At 44.9% G+C, this 21,138-nt stretch overlaps 1 protein-coding gene across 1 annotated transcript in view; it reads left to right on the top strand.

The window, feature by feature from the left end:
- The window catches only part of LOC139655867 (FERM, ARHGEF and pleckstrin domain-containing protein 1), a 46,747-nt gene that overhangs the window by 22,867 nt on the left and 2,742 nt on the right, over positions 1-21,138 (top strand). The window contains exons 3-24 of the mRNA XM_071533260.1: positions 3,883-3,987; positions 4,107-4,149; positions 4,408-4,486; positions 5,296-5,393; positions 5,870-5,984; positions 7,259-7,406; positions 7,650-7,745; positions 7,846-8,009; positions 8,163-8,231; positions 8,317-8,392; positions 8,651-8,867; positions 13,964-14,151; positions 14,484-14,573; positions 16,179-16,312; positions 17,318-17,399; positions 17,528-17,765; positions 17,899-18,029; positions 18,180-18,248; positions 18,836-18,925; positions 19,206-19,288; positions 19,828-19,940; positions 20,352-20,515. Coding sequence (XP_071389361.1) covers positions 3,883-3,987; positions 4,107-4,149; positions 4,408-4,486; positions 5,296-5,393; positions 5,870-5,984; positions 7,259-7,406; positions 7,650-7,745; positions 7,846-8,009; positions 8,163-8,231; positions 8,317-8,392; positions 8,651-8,867; positions 13,964-14,151; positions 14,484-14,573; positions 16,179-16,312; positions 17,318-17,399; positions 17,528-17,765; positions 17,899-18,029; positions 18,180-18,248; positions 18,836-18,925; positions 19,206-19,288; positions 19,828-19,940; positions 20,352-20,515 — 2,592 coding nt within the window. The remainder of the gene's footprint in view (positions 1-3,882; positions 3,988-4,106; positions 4,150-4,407; positions 4,487-5,295; positions 5,394-5,869; positions 5,985-7,258; positions 7,407-7,649; positions 7,746-7,845; positions 8,010-8,162; positions 8,232-8,316; positions 8,393-8,650; positions 8,868-13,963; positions 14,152-14,483; positions 14,574-16,178; positions 16,313-17,317; positions 17,400-17,527; positions 17,766-17,898; positions 18,030-18,179; positions 18,249-18,835; positions 18,926-19,205; positions 19,289-19,827; positions 19,941-20,351; positions 20,516-21,138) is intronic.

The raw sequence follows: 21,138 nt of genomic DNA, 5'->3' as shown, positions 1-21,138 counted from the left end.
AAGAAGCATGAAAAGACAAAATCGAATTGTAAAGTCCCTGTTGTTTTCCAATCCCACCCAACAATGGCTGACCCCCCCCCACCCCACCCCAAAGCCATCACCATTCCTCCAGTGCACCACAGCCATGACTCTCATATCTAACCAGGCATGATTCCCTTTGTTCTCCCTCCCTCATCCTGGGCCTAAAGGCATTGGCAGACTGTTTACCACCCATACCACCCACCCCCACCCCCACCCACATCCTCACCCCCAGGAGAAGTTTGGTGTGCACTGGGCTGGCTCACTGTGGGTGAAGTGGACCATACCAACGCTTCCTGGAGGGTTAGACTAGGGGAAAGGCAAAGCTTTTTACACCTGACCTCACAAAGGTTTTTTTTGCTGACAGGAGTTTACTAACAAGAGGTAAGGAGGAGGAGGGAAATGGGGAGGAGGAGGAGGAGTGGGGGGACGGCTTGGTCTAGCCCCGAGTAGAAAACCCAAGCAGACATGTGTGCAGACATTGCTGTCATCTTTATTTACCCTCCTCCCGTCAGCCAGAGCATGTAGAGGTCAGTGTAGCGAAGAGAGCATGCCTGGCCTCACACATGTAAACAGTAGTAGCGTCCTATGAGCTTATGTTCAAACACGATGAACCCAGACAGATACTTCCTGAGCGTCTGGCCCTGGAACCGGGACCACCGGATCAGGACGTACCGACCGACACTGGAATTAGCCACTACTATGTAAACCATCTGCAGTGCGTTTGTAGATAAAAGCCCCAAAGAAGAGCGATTGGTGACATTTCCTAGGCACTGTAGATCGTGAGAGAAATGTCAGCTGCTGAGCGTGATATTTCCTCGTAAGTGGTGTAACCTTTCTGATGGGGAGTAGACCCCATAATTTCTGCGAAGGGGCCAGAAATTATGCATGTGTGATGTGATTCAGCGCTGCATGTCTGGGTCAAAACACAGGCCCTACTTTGTAAACTTCAGTCTTGCTCTTGCTTCTATATATGCTCATGTGCTGCCATGCGCCAGTGTATCCATGTACAGTGCTGTGGAAAAAGTATTAGCCCCCATGTTTGATTATCTGCATTTTTGTACATTTTTCACACTGAATGTGTTCTTTTTATAGACTGTAGTAGTGTATAGAGCCTGGGAGAAAAAAATACACTTTGTTGCATCTCTCATTTGTTTGGTGTGCAACTGGGCTAGAAGGAGAGATATCTGAAAAAGATAATCATGGTGTGTGTGTAAGTCCATTCATTAACGTTACAGTGAGTAAAAGTGAATGGTCCGATAAGGTAGATTTGCTTCCAGATTTAGGTTCCTCTGACACAGCAAACTGTCTTGTCTTTAACCCTAGCCTCTGCTTCAAAGCTTTCTGAGTTGTAGCTCAAGAGGAGACAGCTCATTTAACCTGAACAAACAGTTGGGTTTTGGCATTGTTGGCCAGCTAACTAACTAGCCAGCAAGCTTATTTAGCAAAGCAACTAATGTTAATGTTATGCAACTACTAGCCATTATATCTTTTTAAAGGAATCTGATGTGTTAACAATACAGTGATAGCAGCCTGGCCGGACACTACGGCTAAAAAACTGTCAAGATGTCATTATCTTAACACAACATCGATCAGATGTATCAGACACCACACAGAAATGAACCAGTACTGTTGAGGCTACAGAGTTACGTTTCTAAATGCAATCAGATGTTTTCAGCTGCAGAAAACCTCCAGTATGGCTGCTAGAAAGCATGATACACCACCTGAAAGCACTCTATACTTTGGTTAACAATCAGACCTGATTTGGACAAGCCCTACCTTATTCATAGTATTCTGTTACATCACCACATGGCCATCTTGGTAGGAAAATAACAGGTGATTGTAATAAATTAAGAGGCAATTATAATCAAATGACAGCCACAGCCAATGAGCTCTATATGTGGTAAAGCACCATACTGGTAGGAAATGCATGTGACATCATGGGAATACTATAAATAGAAATCTAGCACAATCTGGCCCTTACCATCAGAGTGAAGATGTCAGCAGACAAGTTGTTCTTATGCCAGGTTCCTTCAGCACATCTCTATGGGATCTGAGAGTGCCGGGTGTATGAGTTGGTGTCCTCTGTACTGTGCCTGCGCCGTGGCGGCAGTCAATCACTATGACTCATGTGCTTCATTAATGACGGGGTTCATTGTGTCGGCTGCAGCAGTGTCAAATGGCAGGACTATTACTCCAGTCTGCAACTGCTGCTTTTAATCAAGCACTGCCCAGCTGTAATCAGCCCCGGGCCTAGCCCATCTCTGCCCAGCGCATGGTCATTTTGTACTGACAGCAGATTTATAAGACTGGATATGAGAGAGTGCACTAAGACAAAAACGCTCTTCAGCCTTCATGACGCTCAGCTCAGTTTTCTCTGCTGCTGTTTTTCCTGGAGCTGGAACACATTTGTTCAAATAGGTGCAGAAAACATCAGACACCTAGAATTCATCCTGAGTGTTTTTTTCTCTCCTCTGGGGGGGTGAGGGAGGGGGGGGGGGTGACTGTTGGACAGCAGTGTGTGTGTGTGTGTGTGTGTGTGTGTGTGTGGCAAGGGTGTGTTTTGGCTGGTGGCCTCTTCCCTCCAGCCTCCCTGTGGTCTCCCTCATCAGCTCGTCACCATATGGAAACAGCTGGTCCTCGGTGGTAGGATGCCCTCTGCTCTGCATGAGGCGGCCCGGAGAGAGACAGCAGTGCTACAGGAAGGGCGGCGGGGGGCCTTGTTTGGGGAAGATTATGGATTTGGTTGTGGAAGTGTAAACTCTCTCACTAAGCTGATACAGCTTAAGTTTTTATTCTGTAAGCATTAATGGGCGTGCAGTGTCACTATTCGTCTTTGAAACACTACATGGGTTTCCAAGAGGGTAAACCCTTTATTGTCAGCTGAAAAGAGGATGTTGCACAATTCAGTTGAACCGAGGGGATTCTTGTTGCTGCTTGTGACATAGCAACCAAGAGACTTATTGTTAAGTTTCAACATGAAGAAAAGTAGAGAGATGGGTGAGCACAAATGCCCAGAAACAGTCCTGAATCATTATCCAAGCCAGGGGGAACTGCTACTATAAACACTAGCATAGCTGTGATACGCTCTGCTCTGCTGCAAGCCAGTCACGAGAAAGCAGCCAGGCAGAAATTCTCCAGTTGTGTGCTGCCTTACAAAGCTTGGTGTCTTTTTAGGACATCCTCAACAGAGGACGGGTTTCCGTGGCAATCCCTGACATTTATTTGACCCCAAAATGGGGAAGTTTCTCTCTCTAAAGATGCGGTGGCCTTTGGGGTTTCCTTGGTGTTTCTGAGTTGTCTTCTTATAAATGCATTTGGCGGAAAGTGGACGGTTAAGTCAGTCTTCAAAGTGCTGTGTTTGTGTGTAGGGGTGTGGGCTGTGGGGACACTTACCCCATCCTGACGCTGTATCAGCCTCAAAGGCTGCTGGTCTATCACCAGTCCTTCAGCAGTGACACTGAAAACACAGATCAAAGTCCGGGCCCACCCCCCTCAGCTGCAGCAGGGAGGATGGAGGCTTTTAGCGGTCAACTGAGCCTTTGAGGGATAGAGGGAGGATGGCAGTGGAATTTAGACAGGCAGAGATGCCATCTATTCTGTGACACCAACAGCCGCGCAGTTTGTCAGCGCTTCACAGAACTGAAAAGCAGCGGCCCCTTTTGTCTGTCGCTGCTCTTTTGTGTCAGAGGTTCTTGAAGTCTGTCATTGGGGTTTTGTGATGTTTGGTGGTCCCTGACTTAATTAGAAGACTATAAAATGTTGCAATGTCTCGAGTAAAAATAGAAATAGTTACATGATCATAAAGATATTGCCTTGAGTTTATCCAAAATGATCGAACCATTCTTTTCCTCTTGTTCACAGCAAAGAGCGTCAGGCAAGGTGCTGTTTGACCTGGTGTGTTCCCACATGAACCTCATTGAGGGTGACTACTTTGGCTTGGAGTTTCAGGACCATCACAAGATGATGGTGAGTGACCTTGAAAAGGAAAGTCAAATAGAGCCTCTTCTTGTACTGTATATCCCATTTGTTTTATGATCTGCCTGCTTCGACCTGCTAAATAGTGATGTTTTCTCTTCTGTCCGCAGGTTTGGGTAGACCTCATCAAGCCCATTATCAAGCAGCTCAGACGTAAGTGACTTTATTACAAGGGTTTATTGTTAACTTAAAGCCTTTTCCATAGAAAGGCATCTTTCTCTATGAACATCATACTGATTTATCTGGTTAAATCAGCTTTGAAATCAGTCTACAAATATTTCAGAGCCACTACATGATCCATTTATTTTATTCAGGAGATCTTATTATTAATCCTCTATTACACTACTGTATACTATCTTATCATATGTTTTTACAACATGTGTCATTATGGCACTTATCTATCACACACAGGACCGAAGCACACAGTCCTGCGGTTTGTGGTGAAGTTCTTTCCCCCGGACCATGCCCAGCTGCTGGAGGAGCTGACTAGGTGAGATCCACAACCCACATGTTTACCTCTATCTCCCATTTATCTCTACATCATTTATGTCTGTCAGTGAGCGTGGAGCTATGCATTTATATATGTGAATCTAAATAATAAATAAGTGATTTGAAAATGTAGAAATGAAACATGTGCTCCACCCTCCCGAAAGATTTATTTCCTCCTCAGCTATGCAATTAACCCACGTCTCACGGCTGCAATGTTTCCCATTTAGCCCTCTGGAGATTACCGCAGAGCTAATGGTTTTCTGATTTCTGTTTTCTCATTGTGGAACTGGCTCATGACTAGCATGTTTTCACATTCATAGTGGGGAAATAATAGGCATACAGAAAACTAATGTTCCCCTCCCCCAATGGTGTATGCACTGTGTTCTCATTAAGTATTCATAAAGCAAGTTGATATCAGTAATTGTGACTCCTCAAGTAAAAACAGGCACATTGTAGATTTTCATAGATTGTTGATCTTTGCATTTAGAGCTTTAATATGGTATATTACATAATGGGAACCAATAAATTATTTTAAATATGTGAATAATCTGGCGCACCCCAGAAGTTTGTAGATGGACTCTTCATTAAATCATAAATATTATGCCATATAGTACATAGAAGCGAACTACGCATTTTTCTTTAAAACCCTTTTTTTTTCTTTAATACCATAACTCTGTTTGATATCCCATTTGAATTATACGGTACATTTAAGATGATCCAAGAGGTTCATTTGATCTTGCTCCAGTGTTTGAAACCGCTACCCTATCTGTCTTATTGAATCTGTCCTATTATGTTTTCTGCCTTGTCCAGGTACCTGTTTGCCCTCCAGATAAAACAGGACCTGTCCTGTGGACGTCTGACCTGCAATGACAGCAGCGCCGCCCTGATGGTCTCCCATATTATCCAGTGTAAGTCAGCCATGACTGTTTCCTTATGTGGCTCAAGAGACCAGCGAGTCTTGGAAAACACATTATGTTTTTCACGCAGAGCTTATCCTCAAACGTTGTCATACAGCACACTGCGCAGCATTGCAAATTGAGAATCTTTGTGTTGCTATGGATACCTTTCAGTCGGATGTCTGAGCGTAATCTGGCAGAACTGCTTCAGAACAGCCACACACATCGTCGTGCCTTGCCAGGGAACACTGTGCGCCTGTTCACAACCTGACATTTCTCAGCCATGATCTATCACCATAGGGATCTGTCAGAACAATGATCAAAGACAAGGTTGGCTCTGATGAAGATCAGTGAAACCTTACGTCTATATATAGACATGCAAAAGGGTGTAATTGTTATCAACCTAGAGTGTAGCAGGTAAAACATTGCTTTCACTGCTTTCACTAAGATAACACAATGTCTGTCCTCTCTTCTGTTTCCCTTTTTAGCTGAGATTGGGGACTTTGAGGAGAGCCAGTGCCGGTCACACCTCCTCAATAACAACTACATCCCAGATCAGATGGCCCTGATGGATAAGATCATGGAGTTTCACTCAAAGAATATGTGAGTTGCGAGGGTTGGATTCCTCTTGAAGACCATGTGTACAATCTTTAATAAGGCATTCCTTGGAACCAATAGTAGTTCTTTGTAAGGTCACTGAAGCACAACACAAATTATTCTCTTCACCCCTGAATGGGAAAAAGTAGTTTCAGACCTCATGCATGCCCCGAGGGGATGGTTTATAATGCAGGTGACACATTCAGGAAACTAACCATTGAATGAATAGGCTCTTTCTCAGACTGCGCTGTGGAATTCTTTATCATACTTAGACTAGGCAAAGCAAGTCCCTGTTAGCTGTTTTACGGCTTCTGCCCAGAGGTGAATATGGGATTGTCTACCACTTTATCAACAAGAGCCTGCATTACTCCCCAAAAAAGGAGTGGAATCTTCCGTCAACCCAGCCAAATGAGACACACAGCTGTTGTCAGGGTTAGCAGGTTAAAATCCTCTTACTTTTTTTTAGTGTCTATTCTCTTGTGTCTAATGCGCAGGTTTGTGCAATGAAATGGGCCCTTGAACTTGAATCTCCATCCCTCAGTACTTTTCCTAGTATCTGACCCCAGCTTGTGGGCAGTGTGCTGCTAGGAACACATCAATGGAAACCTTCCAGATCCCGTCCCACCATCCTCCCCCAAATTGTCCTCGTCAATGAAAAAGTTTGAGTGTGTGCCAAAGCGTTGTGACCCTTGTCTCACCTCTACACTACAGTGGCAGAGATGGAGACGCAGCAGGCAGCTGCCACATGAAAGGACCTCCATTAGATTTGACTGCCCTCTCTGACTTGCTGTTTTTTTTTTTCAAGGCTTTTCAGTTGATAACTGTAACCACAGTTCTTCTGGCTGGATGCCATGCAGAGAGTTAAATCTCTAATTAAGTACCACACACAGGAAACAGGAAGGCTTTTTCACTGATAAGAATTAGGAAAGTTAGTTAGTGTGCGGCTTTGCCAGCACCCCCCCACCCCCTTTCCTTCAAAACCTCTCTGGTGTCAGATAAACATGAGAAACCTAGATCCGCTTGGGCTCAGTCTTTCACCTCAATTAGTGAGATACACAGCAGGATGATTTGCTAGGATTTAAGTCATTTGTACCAAATTACTGAAAGAATAATCAGCGCTACAGTATGCGATGGGTAAGTCAGTGTACTAAAACCTGCGAGTATGATTAGCCCTGCAATTCTGTTGTGTCTTAATTCACCCTTTCTCCGCCTGTAGATGTTTTCTACAGCTGCAAGACCAATATAGATTAACTTGTTGCTGTTGTGTTGTGTGTTGCTAGTGGTCACACGCCAGCAGAATCAGACTATCAGTTACTTGAGGTGGCCCGCAGGCTGGAGATGTATGGGATTCGCCTCCACCCTGCCAAGGATCGCGAAGGCACCAGACTTAGCCTGGCCGTGGCACACACCGGTGTCCTGGTCATTCAGGTGAGTCACGTTAGTTTGTAGGTCAACACTTACATACTTAATGATGGATTGCGTAAAAAGTCATCTGGGTGGCTTGGATATAATTATGAAAACACTGTTGGTTTAATTGCGATAACCATTTTGTGTTTGGTAATTCTTTAGTGTTCTTCAGTTCTCAATAGATAAGTTTGGTGGTAAAAGTGTGAATATTATATTTTATTTTTATCCTGAGTTAACGGTTAATTACATCCTTTATCTCTGTAGGGACACACAAAGATCAATGCCTTCAACTGGTCTAAAGTGCGTAAACTGAGCTTCAAAAGGAAACGCTTCCTCATCAAGCTGAGGCCAGATCTAAATGTAAGTCATGCTGGTTGATCATGCTGTATAGATTTTAAATACAAAGCCCATCAGTGGTTGGTGTTGCAACTTATGTCTTTATGTGTCCCTCTTGCACCAGAGTTCATATCAGGACACACTGGAGTTCCTGATGGGCAGCAGGGACTGCTGTAAAGTCTTCTGGAAGATTTGTGTCGAATACCACGCCTTCTTCCGCCTCTTTGAGGAACCCAAGCCCAAGCCCAAGCCTGTGCTCTTCACACGAGGCTCCTCCTTCAGATTCAGGTAGAGAGAGGCTGAAGGGTGCATCATAAAGCATCTCTCTGTCTCCCAGGACAGCAGACGGATAGCGATTTCTGCCTGTCACTTAACAACCGCAGTCTACTACATCTCTACTGGAATGTCACTTTATTGCCTCACTTGTGCTTGTCTCTGCAGTGGCCGCACACAGAAGCAGGTGATTGATTATGTGAGGGAGTCTGAGTTTAAAAAGATCCCATTTGAAAGGTAAAGGCTCTACGTAATTTTGACATATTTTGTGCTGAGGCTCCTGGGAGTGTAGAACTCTGACCGCTGTCATCCTCTCCGCTAGGAAACACAGTCGGGTCCAACACAACAGTCGCCTGTCTCCGTTGCCTTCTCCACGCCACCATGAAGTGCCAACAGAAGTCAGTGTCTCAATCAGTCTTTCAGCACACACAGGCGATTTATCAGCATGGAGTTAAACAATGCTTTTGTGGAGTTGCATCCATCTGATGGCCAGCATATTATGCTTTAATTTACACAAAGACAGCCTTAATTAAGTCAGTTAAAGTTCATTCAAAATGCCAATATTTAGTTAGCGTTCATAATTGACTTGAACACAGTCATGGATATAGTGTACTGTTTTTTAGATTACTTAACTCTTGCCTCTGTCTTCCCCTCAGAGTGGTGCTCCCGGGGACAGAGTTGACTCTCCTCCTCGGCGTCACTGGAAGGAGTCTGCGCTGGTGAGTGCTGAAGACCCCTTGGCCTCGCGGACACGGGCCAGCCCTTCCAGCCAGAGGAATGGCCGTGAGGATAGACCGGGGCCTGGGGCCAGGCCTGGGGCAGAGGAGGCAAGGGGCTCCACCAGACAGGCCCATCCAGAACATCTGAGTACAGGTCCAGCATCTCGGGCTGCTAAGGGCAGCAGCTCCTCCATCCCCTACATTGACTGCAGTGACTTAGATAGTGAATATGATGTGGCCAGGGTCCAGGCTAGCAGGTCTCGCACTAATCACAACTATGGGGAGCAGGCCATGCTGCAGCGTGGGTCTGGCACTGGGTGCATAAACGGGGCTTTACAGTCCCAGCAGGATCACTTTCTGGGTAGGATGAGGTACAGGGAGTGCAGTTCCCCTGCTAAACCCCCACTCAATATGAGCAGTGAGTTGGATGAAGCAGCCAAGCAGTCATACCAAAGTGGTCACCAAAGTTCTGTCCATAGCGCTATGGTGGACGTCAACGTCCATAGTAGGGAGTGGTGCAGCGGCAGCCCCCTCCCAGTCCGACACGTGATGGGTTCAAAGAGCGCTGCCTCCAGTCCTGTCATGAGCGCCTCCCATCGAACAAGTTCCCTCAGCCACGCTGAGCAGAACGGTCTCAGCTCAGCTCCCCCTCAGTCAGATGACAGAAACCGTGGCGGTAATACTTACCAGGGGTCCCGCAGTGATGAGGGTCTCCCCCACTGCGGCAGTTACTCCCCTGTCCCAAGCCGCTCTCCTCACTTACAGAAGCTCCACAACATGCATAACCATTCCAACACAGACGCCTATAACCCGAACCAGGGAACATCCACACCATTGCACGAACCGCGCCCCGTCTTGTCCCGGGCCGAACGCATGGCTGCTCTAGAGCGCCGCATGATGGCCAATGGCCTCTCAGCTCCTGGCAGGGCCAGGGCCAGTCCAGCGCAGAAACGCTTAGGGCAGGCTGGTGTCACACACATGGGAGCAGTTCAAATGAATGATAGCTGCACCACCAGTGGGTCAGAGTCCAGTGAGTCTGAGGTGGAAATCACCAGGGGAAACCCCAGCAGCCCCCTGATGTATGGTAACCCAGTTGAGGCCAACACTTCTTCCCCCATGCCCAGGAACAAGTACTCCTTTGGCAGCCTCCAGCTGGATGAGGAGGCAGATGAGGATGGATGCCATGCCTTTGGTGATGAGGATGGGGGACAGGTATTCAGCTGTTAGTGTACAGAGAGCTTCATACCTTCTCCAGCGGAGAGTTCACAGGGCTTCCTCTGGGTACAGATGGGCTGGTAAATTTCAATTAAGTGGTGTCCAGTTGGTGATAGATTATTTGTGTCAGGAGACCCGGGTTTCTATACACCATGGGCAACTCGGTCTTCCTAAGCACTAATAGCACTAATAGAGGCACTGTCTGAACTGAACTATAGTCTCTCTTCCATTGGGATGCACTACCCTTTGTAAAATGGCATGGAAAATGGTCGGTTCAGGGTTTTCTTGTCCATTACACGGAGGCTGTATCTTTCAAGCTCCCTGTGCGTTGATTGTATTAACATATCTCTGAGGAATATTAAAGTGCCATGTTACGTTTTAACACTGTATAGCTACTTATGAATGAAAACTGACTAGAGAGAATTAGCGCTCTGTTTGTATCAGTTTTAAAACTTGAGGATGATAAATAGGGAATTTATTACTGCAGTTGCACATTTTCTTATTCTTTGAGTAGACTGGACTTGCACTTTAAAACGGAGTCTGCAACACTGCATTGCAGAGCCGTTGAATGCTAGAGTTCAGTTGCTCAGTCTCAGATGCCTTCATTATGTCTTCCTATAGGGAAATAAACTGACAATAGATTGGTACTGTATTTTTTATTGGTTAGTTTGATGAAGTCGGTAAAAGTTTTGTACAGTTTTCTGTGTAACGCACTTGTGTGCTCTTGTGATCAACATGTTGCAGAATTCTAAAAGAGGCACTGATTGTTTAATTTGTAGGCACTAATGGGAATAACCATGTTGTCTCTTTGCTGTTTGTACAGTATCTGGCTTATGTCTGTTGTGAAGTAGTAGGTTCTGTCTGTGGTAGTTGGTGGTGGAGTGGCATCTAATCCATATGCTACAAATACCAACACCTGATTGGCATCCGATATTGTTTATGTTTACAGTAACCTCTGGACTTTATTAACTTCCAGTGAAACTCCAGTTACCTATCACTTTTTGTTCATAAATGTGATATGAATACAGCAGTACTCTAATATTACCTTATAATGTTTTGGCGAATATTATCTAATAGGCTTAGAGACCAGCAGTGGCCTGGTCAAGCTGAGGTTAACTGTGAATTTAATTTAGTTTGAGTAAAATGTCTGTTGCAGTGGTAGCTTAGCCACTCCAAATCAGTTTATGACCCTTAAGCCCACTGTTGACATCCTCCTCTGCACTTGACCCTTGCTGGAATATATCTGGCATTAATTTGGTATTGTACTCACATAGCCGAGCCCTTCAAAAGCCAGGGTGTACTCAAAATTCACTGGTTTGCCCTTTTCCAAAGATTGCAAGGCTTGCAATCTTCTTAACAAAATGGCACTACACTTTTATTTTTGTTCTCTGGCTCTTCAAGTTCCTTTCGCGTCATTATCCTCATGTTAATTTGTTTTGCATGGTGTTATTTGATTAAGAAAGTGATGATCTTCATATCACAATTCTGTTCTTTCTGTTTCTTTTTCTTTGTCCAATGTAAGCACTGGTCTGTCAGCATGGAAGTGTCTTATCATGTCTCTTTTTCCCAGCTCTGACCGCATGTAAACCTGTACCTGTTCTGTCACTCACTATGTAAGGAGGAGAAAAAGCAAGATTACCAGTATCTGGGTTCCCTTTGCTGCAGCGAATCAGCTAACAGTTAAGTGTAGGCAGAGGACACGGGCCAGACTGGAGGAGATAGAACGTCAGGTTGAGGATGACAGGAGCTTGGGAATAGGGAGGGAATTCGGAGCAGGATTTAGTATGTGCTTTGTGTGTGTATGTGCGCTGTACGTGTGAAAGGCAGTTTAAGGGCAACACCTCAAAGCGCCAAGTCTCTCAGCTCATCCATCACTGTCGACTGCTTCTACGGCTCTCCCGGACATTTTTAGCATTGACGTCATGCAACATAATCATAGTGAGACATGATATATCTATTTTGATATTTAATCTTCATCGGGCCCTTTAATTTAAAATCTGTTTTAGATTTCTAAATGATTTGATGTTTCAGCGTAGTTTACATAAGCACATTATCAAGGCTGAGTCACGTGGATTGAATGAATTGACAGACAGCAGCACTTCGTGAAATCTAAGAGAGAGGATACGTTTGTTAGTGGGAGTTACTGGATCACTGCAGGGTAAGGGAGCCCTCTCTGGTGCACAAAGCTCTCCCATAGATCTGGAGTGACAGTCTGCCGCACATGGGGCAGATAGAAAAATATCAGGCTCAAGATTTGGTCATTAATCTCTAATCCATTCCAGTTATTTATGTAATGCAATGCTGTTTGTGACCGGCTGAAACTCCCAGGTCTATAGGCGAGGCTTGTGTGTGTTTGCAACCACTGCTGTCATTCAGGGTTTGTTTCCAGTGCATGCTGCGCTAACGCAGGGCTAAGGCATGGTGTACATCATGCTCTTCTGCCCTGGCTGCTTACCTATGTGTATGTGCTATACCTTTAGCGCCCTCAATCACTTCAGTCACTGTAATTTTGTCATTTTACATGACATACGTGAGAAGTCAATGTTAGAGCAGGTTTTAAGAATAGGAAATCATACGCTATCAGTTGGAACAAGTTTCAAAAAATGTATTTTTACGACTGATTGTGTCACTATTAGGTATGAATTGAATAGAGGGCTGATTTGTATTCATTGACTGGATGATGTACAGTATATGCTCCCTCATTACCAACTGACTGTTTTGGTGAAGTAATAACAGCATCATAACAAGTGTCACAAGATTGTTGATGAAATCCTAATATTCAGGAAGATCTTTGTGATATTTAATGTTAATGAGGCCTAGAAGAGTATGCATGAATTCAGAGACTTTTCTTTTACTACACTTTTCTCCTCTCTCTCACTCAGTCTCTCATCCACTCACTCACACAATGTCCCTCTTGACACTCACTGGGCTTTGATGCCATTTTTTACTCCCCTCTTCTCAGAGCGTTATACTCATTTAACATTGTATACGGTTGTGTGATACTAGTGTCAATAAAGATGACCTCTATCAAGTGAGATTTCTGAATCTTCTTTTTGAGACCCTGACATCGTTGTCTCGTGATCACCGTAGATACTAGACATTTCCCATCATCCCCCCGTAGTGCTGTAGATGTAGTGTTGGTCGGTGCGCTGAATGTCTGTATATAGTTTTTATATACATTCATTTGTAGATATCTTGTAGTTGTATTTGTGCGCCTGTGCTTGTGGTTCCCCCTCCTTCCCTCTATAGCATTTAGAGCAAATCCTAACTGGAGTTGTGCTGATGTGTTGTGCAAATTGCAAGCACGAGGTGTACTGGTGTGTGTGTGTGTGTGTGTGTAACCACTGTTCTGTTTATGCCAAAATACCCGAGGACAGCAGAGAGTGGTGGGCAAGTAACAGCTGTAACATAGTAAGTAAGCTTAGTGAACATCGTCAGTGTAGATGACACCAAGTAAGCTCTGCCTCTTGATCATCCTGCAGTATGTGTCTCAGCTCGCTTAATGGTGGAAACCAAGAAGCGGCACAAAGAGCAGAGTGCCAGAGCTGTCTGGACAGTAGAGTGAGTCATGACTGACTCTCACTAGCTGCAGGCAAATCCCCTTGCTAGACCTCATTAGTGTTTCCTTGCGTGGCTCAAGTAGACTCTAGACCTGGGTCAAATAGTGTTGGCAGATCATTTTAATGGTTTGCTTGAGCTTACTAAGTTGCCTTATGGGGGGGGTTGCCATGTAAGACAGTGCCAGAAACGTTAATCACCAATCAAACAATCACCATAAAGTCTTTCAAAGTGAATTTCCTGTTATTAATAATTTACCCTGACCTGAGTTGTCCTGATGTATCAAATGTCACACATGCAGTACTTCAAGCAGGTGAATGCAAACGCTAAGAATATTTGCAACTACTATTTAACCCAGGTCTGGTAGACTGTTGTGTTTTCATTTCATGTTTCATCATAAGCTTTAACTTTGCCTTTTTTTCTAACTTTGCCTTTTTGTGCCCCCCTTCACTGCGGTTCCTGCCTGACCCCCTGCAGGAGTGGTGTCCAACAGCCCGCACCTCTCCGCATCCTCTGGCCACTCCCAAGGCATGGTGAACGGTCAGAAGTCACTGGATCTGTGCGGTCACAGCCCGGACGGCCGGCAGCCCTCCCCCCTCACCAGCCCCCTGCTCAACGACGCCAGCAGCGTCCGCACCGACGACGAAGACGAGGTTCGGAGGAAGGTTTGTGGTTCAGCGAGGGTAATAATCAGCATACTGATAAGATGCTATGTTGCAGTATATCAGTTCCTGAGGTTTTGTGCTTCAAAGCCGCTGTCACAGACTTTAAATAGCACAGGACCTAGATTACCTGTCCTAAATAATTCTCCACTGGGACTGAAGCTGTGTACTTTCTACTAAATCTACTAAAAGAAATGGGTTAGTAGACAGGCAATACACCTGATGAGGCACCCAGCACTAGTTGAACGTACTGTAAAGCTTGCGGACTTACTCACAGTGAGATACTCCAGTTATTCTTGCTCAGTGTCTTCCCCTCTGATGTGATTCTTGCGCAGAGGTTCCCAACGGATCGGGCCTACTTCATCGCCAAGGAGCTGCTGACCACGGAAAGGACGTATCTGAAGGACCTGGAGGTGGTGACTGTGGTAAGACAAGCCAAGTCCGCTCTGCCAACACGCTGCTCCGCTGTTTGTTTTCTCCTGCGCTGTCCTCTGGGGAGAAAACATTGATTATTCCGGTTAGCTGCTCCATTGCAGAGCATCCGTCAAAACACACAGATAGAGTCAGGCGGTGACACAGGGATATTTTGGCAGATGTGATTTCATTTTTTTTTTTTTTTGATTCACCACCAGACTCATACTCTGAAATACATTTATCTGTCTCACTCAAGGCTGCGAATGATAAATTGTGTGTGTAAATGTATCTCTTTAAACACACACACACACACACACAACTGACTTCCTATTTCAGTCTGTTCCTTTAGCTTTCACCGGCTGTGTACACACAAACATATGGACACCTTTTTTATTTGGCATAATCTCGAGGGAAACGCAACGGAAAGCAGGATATTAAATGGGTGGAACCACTCGTTCCACTGCAAACAAGGAGGACATTCTTCTGAGGCTGTGTGAAAAGCCCTGTGGTTGTCTGAGGCGGCTCACACACACATGGAGAAAACCCATCACCGCTTTTCACTGGCTTTTTAAGGGCTGCAGCTTTTCTCATCTTCTAATGTTCAGAGAAGCCTTTCACACATCTCATAAATATTTGGGTTGGCTGGTCTCCTTTTTCGGCCTTGCTGTGTGTGTGTGTGTGTGTGTGCGTGTATGTCTGTCTCTCTTTCCCTCTTTCTCTCTCCCCCTCTCTCTCTCCCTCGCTGGCTGGTGCTGCTGCTGTTTGGGGTGAAGTCATCTGAAGAACAGCTGTTGCCCTCTGGTCTTCTTCCCAAGCCCTTCTAGCAACACTCAAGCTAGTTTATATCTGCTGCTGCACACAAACACACACAACATGCAATGTTTCACTTCAATTTGATCAGGTAGTTCTTAATGAAACGATCCCCGAGGGTCGTGTCGAGAATGATGGGCTATCGATTCCTCCATTCATCCCTTGGCAATTAAAGGATTTAAGAGAAGTCACAAGGCTTAGGTGCTACAAAAACACACAGATTAAAGGTCTTTTGGCAGCATCCTTTGGAAATCTACACCAACATAGTATTGATCTACGCTACTCCTATGATCTTGAACCGTTCAATCAGTGTTTGTGGGCATGAACAACTCTTTACCGAGCTTGAGACCAGAGAATGAGAACTTGAGTTGCCTGATGTCATGGAGAGTCTGTAGCTGTTCCACTACCAATGAATTTAACACTTGATTTGTCCACTTTTATAATATTTGCCTGACCTTTTACATCCAAGTGAGCTTGAAAATGATCTCATGTCTCTGGAAAATCTCTGTCCTCTCATTCTTGGTGATAGTGGTGTCATTGTGTCCCTTTAATTTAAAGTGGAGAGGCTCCAGACAGATTGAAGTATTGTTACTGTCTGTTGTTTCTAGCTTTGGTTGAGAGTTTTTCATGTTCACAAATCGGACTGAAATTCCCAGGGTTATAGGTGTAAAATATGTGTAATTGGATGGATTTCACCTTTAACAAACAGGAGGGCTCATAGTCAAGAAAAATATCTGCATTTCACTTTGTTAGATTGCTTTAATGTTGAAGTGTGTGTGTGTGTGTGTGTGTGTTTGTCATCTCAGTCGTTCCAGGACGCTGTAGGAGAAGACGAAGCTACTCCAGAGTCTCTGAAGAACACCATCTTCTCCAACTTTGAGCCGCTGTACAAGTTCCACACGGGTTTCCTCAGGGAGGTGGAGCAGCGACTGGCTCTATGGTGAGACACCAGCGCTGCGTGGAGCTGAGGCATTTTTCAACCCAATAAACATCGCTTTCCGACTTGCTCCAAAGCCCCCGTGGGTTAAGAACATGTTCGCTGATGTGTTGTTCGGATTTGGACCGATTTATCTCAAGTTCTGGCCCTTGTTTAATGAGTCTTATTGGCATTCAGTCTGTGAGGGCAACACAACCCCCCTAGATGACCTGAGGAGCTGCGGTCTCCATGGCAACAGTCGTGCTGCATCAAGGCCGGCCTTTTCTTGCCTGTGGGTTTCTGCTGTCTGATCTTCTTAATGATGTTGTGCTTTATCTAACACACACTGAATCATACGCGCACTCACATGGATGTACAGACACACGGACAGTGATGCATGAAGCCTGACAGGCTGTCAGAGTTTAAGGCCGTTAGCTGCAGACATATTTTTATTTCAAGACCTATTTTGGCCAGTCATCATGAGATCTCCAACATTAGAGCTGAAAGTGACATTACAGTCGGACTCTGGTGCTGATAAGGACCACATTCAAATGAGTACGCAGAGTATCTAGAACTGCATGTATCTGCTTTTTTTGCTTTGCATATTCAAATATAGTAGAGACGTATCGTAGCCATGTTGACCAGGATTAGAGAGCTGTCAATGGTAGATGAGGATAGATACATTTTTACAGACTGGATATGTTTTTCAGAAGGTTTTTTAAGTTACTGTTAAAATGCTGTACCAAATAAATTAATATTCTGAATGAATCCAGTGATGGCAGCCCATTACTCTTGCATCTGAATGGGGAATGTCATGCTCAAGGGAGACACCTGCTGGTTGATCTCTTCATCAAAGTTAAAAGAATCCTTTCCAACTTCATTGGGATTTTTCTTGCGTAAGCGCTGAAGCACTTCTGAATAATCAATGCACTTAAAGCGCCTTTGTATTCCTTAGTAGATTACTTCACTCTGCACAATGGCTCCATAAAGTTTCAGAGATAAAAAACTGCTGATGCTTATCTTTTTTAGGGAAGGACGTTCCAATGCTCACATCAAAGGAGACTACCAGCGCATTGGAGATGTCCTGCTAAAGAACCTTCAAGGCTTGAAGGTGAGGCACACTCCAACCACTGTGTGTAAATATATATGTAGAATATATTTACATATATTCTATTACTTTGACACCCATACAGTAGATGTGCCAGATGCCGACCAACCCTGTCTTTATTCTGTCCACAGCCGCTGACGACAAACCTGCATAAGCAGTCAGAAGCTCTGGTGGAGCTGGAGAAGGCGTGCAGGGCGTCCCGCAGGCTGGAGGGTCTCTGCAGGGACTTTGAGCTGCAAAAGGTCTGCTACATTCCTCTCAACGTCTTCATTCTGCGGCCCCTGCACCGCCTCATGCATTACAAGCAGATCCTGGAGCGCCTGTGCAAACACTACCCACCAACTCACGTGGACTTCAGGGACTGCAGAGGTACCGCACTTCACTCACTGTATACCAGTGTGCAGTGAGGCACGTCTTGGCCTTCCGGTACCACAGAATAACATAACAACCTGCAACATCATATTATGATGATCTAATGGTCTCTCTCCCGGCCGGTCTCTAGCTGCTCTGGCAGATGTGTCTGAGGTGGTGGAGCAGCTCCAAGGAAGCATGATCAAGATGGAGAACTTCCAGAAGCTTCTGGAGCTTAAGAAGGATTTGATTGGCATTGACAATCTTGTCATTCCTGGACGGGTGAGTTCAATCAGCTTTAAGAGGTGGTGTTGCTTAGATTCTCTCTCTCACTTTTCTTCACTTCCAGATATATTTGCTTTAATATGAAATGTTATCATTGATTGACACCGCTCATCTGTCTCATCAATTATTCCTCTTTGTCTTTCTCAGGAGTTCATCAGGTTAGGCTGCCTCAGCAAACTGTCTGGAAAAGGTCTACAGCAACGAATGTTTTTCCTGGTAACTCCCACTTTCTGAGATTAGGTCATATCACACTAATCTAATTATTTAGTCCAGTGATCTCAGTGGAAAAATAATCATGTACTCATTCTTTCCAAATACGCATTGCTCAAATGGTGTTGGCGGAACTATTGCAACAATACAGTTTTGTGGGGGAAAAAAGCACATTTTGCCTAGAGCTTTGACAGTCTTATGGTTTGATATTGTTGAAAATAGAACTTTGATAAACAAGGAAATAAATAATAATAATGTGGGTCTTGGGTCATAAAAGTCTATAAACCCCTGACTATCGGTTTATAGTTTCCTTATTGCTTTCCTTTGTACAAACCCTTCCTGGAGTGTTCTTGATGTCAGTGTCATTTAATGAGGATAACACAGATGTTTCTCCATAGAAGTCATTCCACTCCAAAGCTTAATGTCATTTAGGTCTATCAAAGATGGCTAATCCCAAATGGAGCTTTTTTATTTACTGGATTACATACTTTTAGCCCATGTAAACAGAATACAGAGTCAATGGCATTAGTTTTGAAAGACAATCAATTTAGATTTTCTCTGTTTTCTCTCTCATTTCCTCTGTCTCTCCCTAGTTCAACGACGTCATTTTGTACACGAGTCGAGGAATGACGGCGACCAATCAGTTCAAAGTGCACGGGCAGCTGCCGCTCCATGGCATGACAGTGAGTTGTGCCCTTCTCAAGTCTGTCACCAGCTTGTCATTACTTACTGCAAATTGAGCCGCCCATAACAGCTGAACTGTAGCTCTTTCAACATCTGCACCCAATCCCCACCCGCCCCACCCCCACCCCTCTCCCCCTCCACTTTGGGTACAACTGTACATCTCCATCTCTCTCACTTCTCTTTTTAACACCCCTCCCTCCCTTTCTGTCTATTTCAGTCCTTGCTGTCCTAGATACTGCTGCTCTCTGATGTGTTTTCTGTGTCTCTGTGCTCTTCCAGATCAGAGAGAGTGAAGATGAGTGGGGTGTGCCTCACGCCTTCACCCTGGTTGGACAGCGGCAGTCGGTGGTGGTGGCAGCAAGGTAAGACCAGTGGTTGACGACACACAGACTGTACAGTATGCAGTATCTGGATCTGACATGCAACCCATAGCAGCTCTGTGTGTATTTCTTTTTCTGTGTTGTGAAGATGATACTGTGGAGCAATTTCTGAATCGTTAGACATACATTCTCTTCAGCAACAGACTCAACACAAACATCTTGGTACAAGTACAAAGGCATATTTATTATTTACGCTGCTCACTTGTAACATAACCACATCAAATTTTCATTTGGCCAGGAAAATGAAAAAGAAAAAGCATTAGAGGATTACTTTTCATCCCTTTAAGCTCGCATTTACAGTTGACTTTCACTGAGTGAGCAGGTAGGGGCTCAGTGATTTGCTCAAGGACATTTTGTCAGGACACTTGCACACACATTGGCCATCACAGGGATCAAACTTGTGACGTTCTGGTTACAGGACAGTCTTTGTTACCACTAGGCCACCCTGTCGTGACTCATGCTTGTTTTGCTTCATGGGACAAGCTGAGCAGCTGCATCCTCTTATGTGTGTCTCCCTTCAGTTCTGTGGCGGAGATGGAGAAGTGGATGGAGGACATTAAAATGGCAATAGACATGGCAGAAACTAGCAACGGGCCTTCAACTGACCTGCTGGCCAGCAATCTGACTGACAATAGTAAGTTGGCACATACATAACAGAAATTAGGTTGCCTTAGGTTGACTTAGACAATGATTCACTTGTTATTTTGTATGGGAAATGTATACGGCCGTTGGTGTTGCTGGCCAACAAGATGCATAGGAAGAATTGGACATTACTGTCAAAAACCACTCTCACATTTGGGGAACATACCTGCGATGACAAGTTAATGTACTGCGTAAGTGCTGTAAGTAAACACCTTGAACAAATGTGAAAAAGACTAATCCGCTCCTCAGCACGATTGTAAGTATTATTAGTTAATCCCAACACCTCAAATTCCAGATACGCGGGACTATGGTTGACTTCTGATTGATCTCTGTGTTTTAGCACCCTTCTCCCCCACATCATCCTAGTCGTTGTCTCGTAGTAACAGCCTCCTGACTTTCCCAGAATGCCCTGAGGACTCCTCGGTGGAGGCGGAGTCTGAGGACGACATGACCGCGTCGCACAGCTCCCTGGAGAGGCCCGCCCCTCACCGTGGTAACACCACGGTGCACGTGTGCTGGCACAGGAACACCAGTGTGTCCATGGTGGACTTTAGCATAGCTGTGGAGGTACCAGCCAAACCTCGGCCTCAACCTCAGACCTGCCCCTCCCCTCCTGCCTCGTTCTTTCTCTATCTGTATCTGAGTGTGTGCCGTATATCCTATCTTAATTCACTGTGTGATAATCTCTCAGTGGGAACAGTATCCTCCCTCGCCACCTCAGCTATGCTTATAGATAGGACTTCATCTCCTAAGTACATTTTTCTTCAAGGCTTTTGTATGGATACTGTATGAGAGAATGACTGTCTTTTAGATCAATTGAATTTTTATCTTAAAGTGTATGTTAAAGCTGCTTATTCTCTCTATTTTTAACCTCAACAATCATCACAGGCATGATCAGCCGCTCAGTGGAGGGTACTGTTCCCACCTTTCCCTCCTTTGGCTAATAGTAGCCAGCGTGACATCCTTATCTAAAATCAACTGTGGCTTTCCTGTGTGGTTCTGTCCTCCTTTTCCTCCCCTGGCACTCCAAATCTCTGACCGTCTATAAATAGAGAGAAAGAGAGAGAGCAGTATGTAGATGTGCTAGACGTCCTCATCTCATACTAACAGAACGGATCCTATTTGGGATGTAGCCTCTCTACAACCCAGCTGTGCCCTGATCTAGTTCTGCTCTTCCTCTGTAGCGGTAA

This window comes from Centroberyx affinis, unplaced genomic scaffold (assembly GCF_046629955.1).
Source record: "Centroberyx affinis isolate AG114_WGS23_722 - 3 ecotype Tasmania unplaced genomic scaffold, CSIRO-AGI_Caff_v1 ptg000166l_1, whole genome shotgun sequence".
NCBI classification, from domain to species: Eukaryota; Metazoa; Chordata; class Actinopteri; order Beryciformes; family Berycidae; genus Centroberyx; species Centroberyx affinis.
Note: the sequence above shows the minus strand (reverse complement) of the source record. Positions and strands in the feature narration are given on the sequence as shown.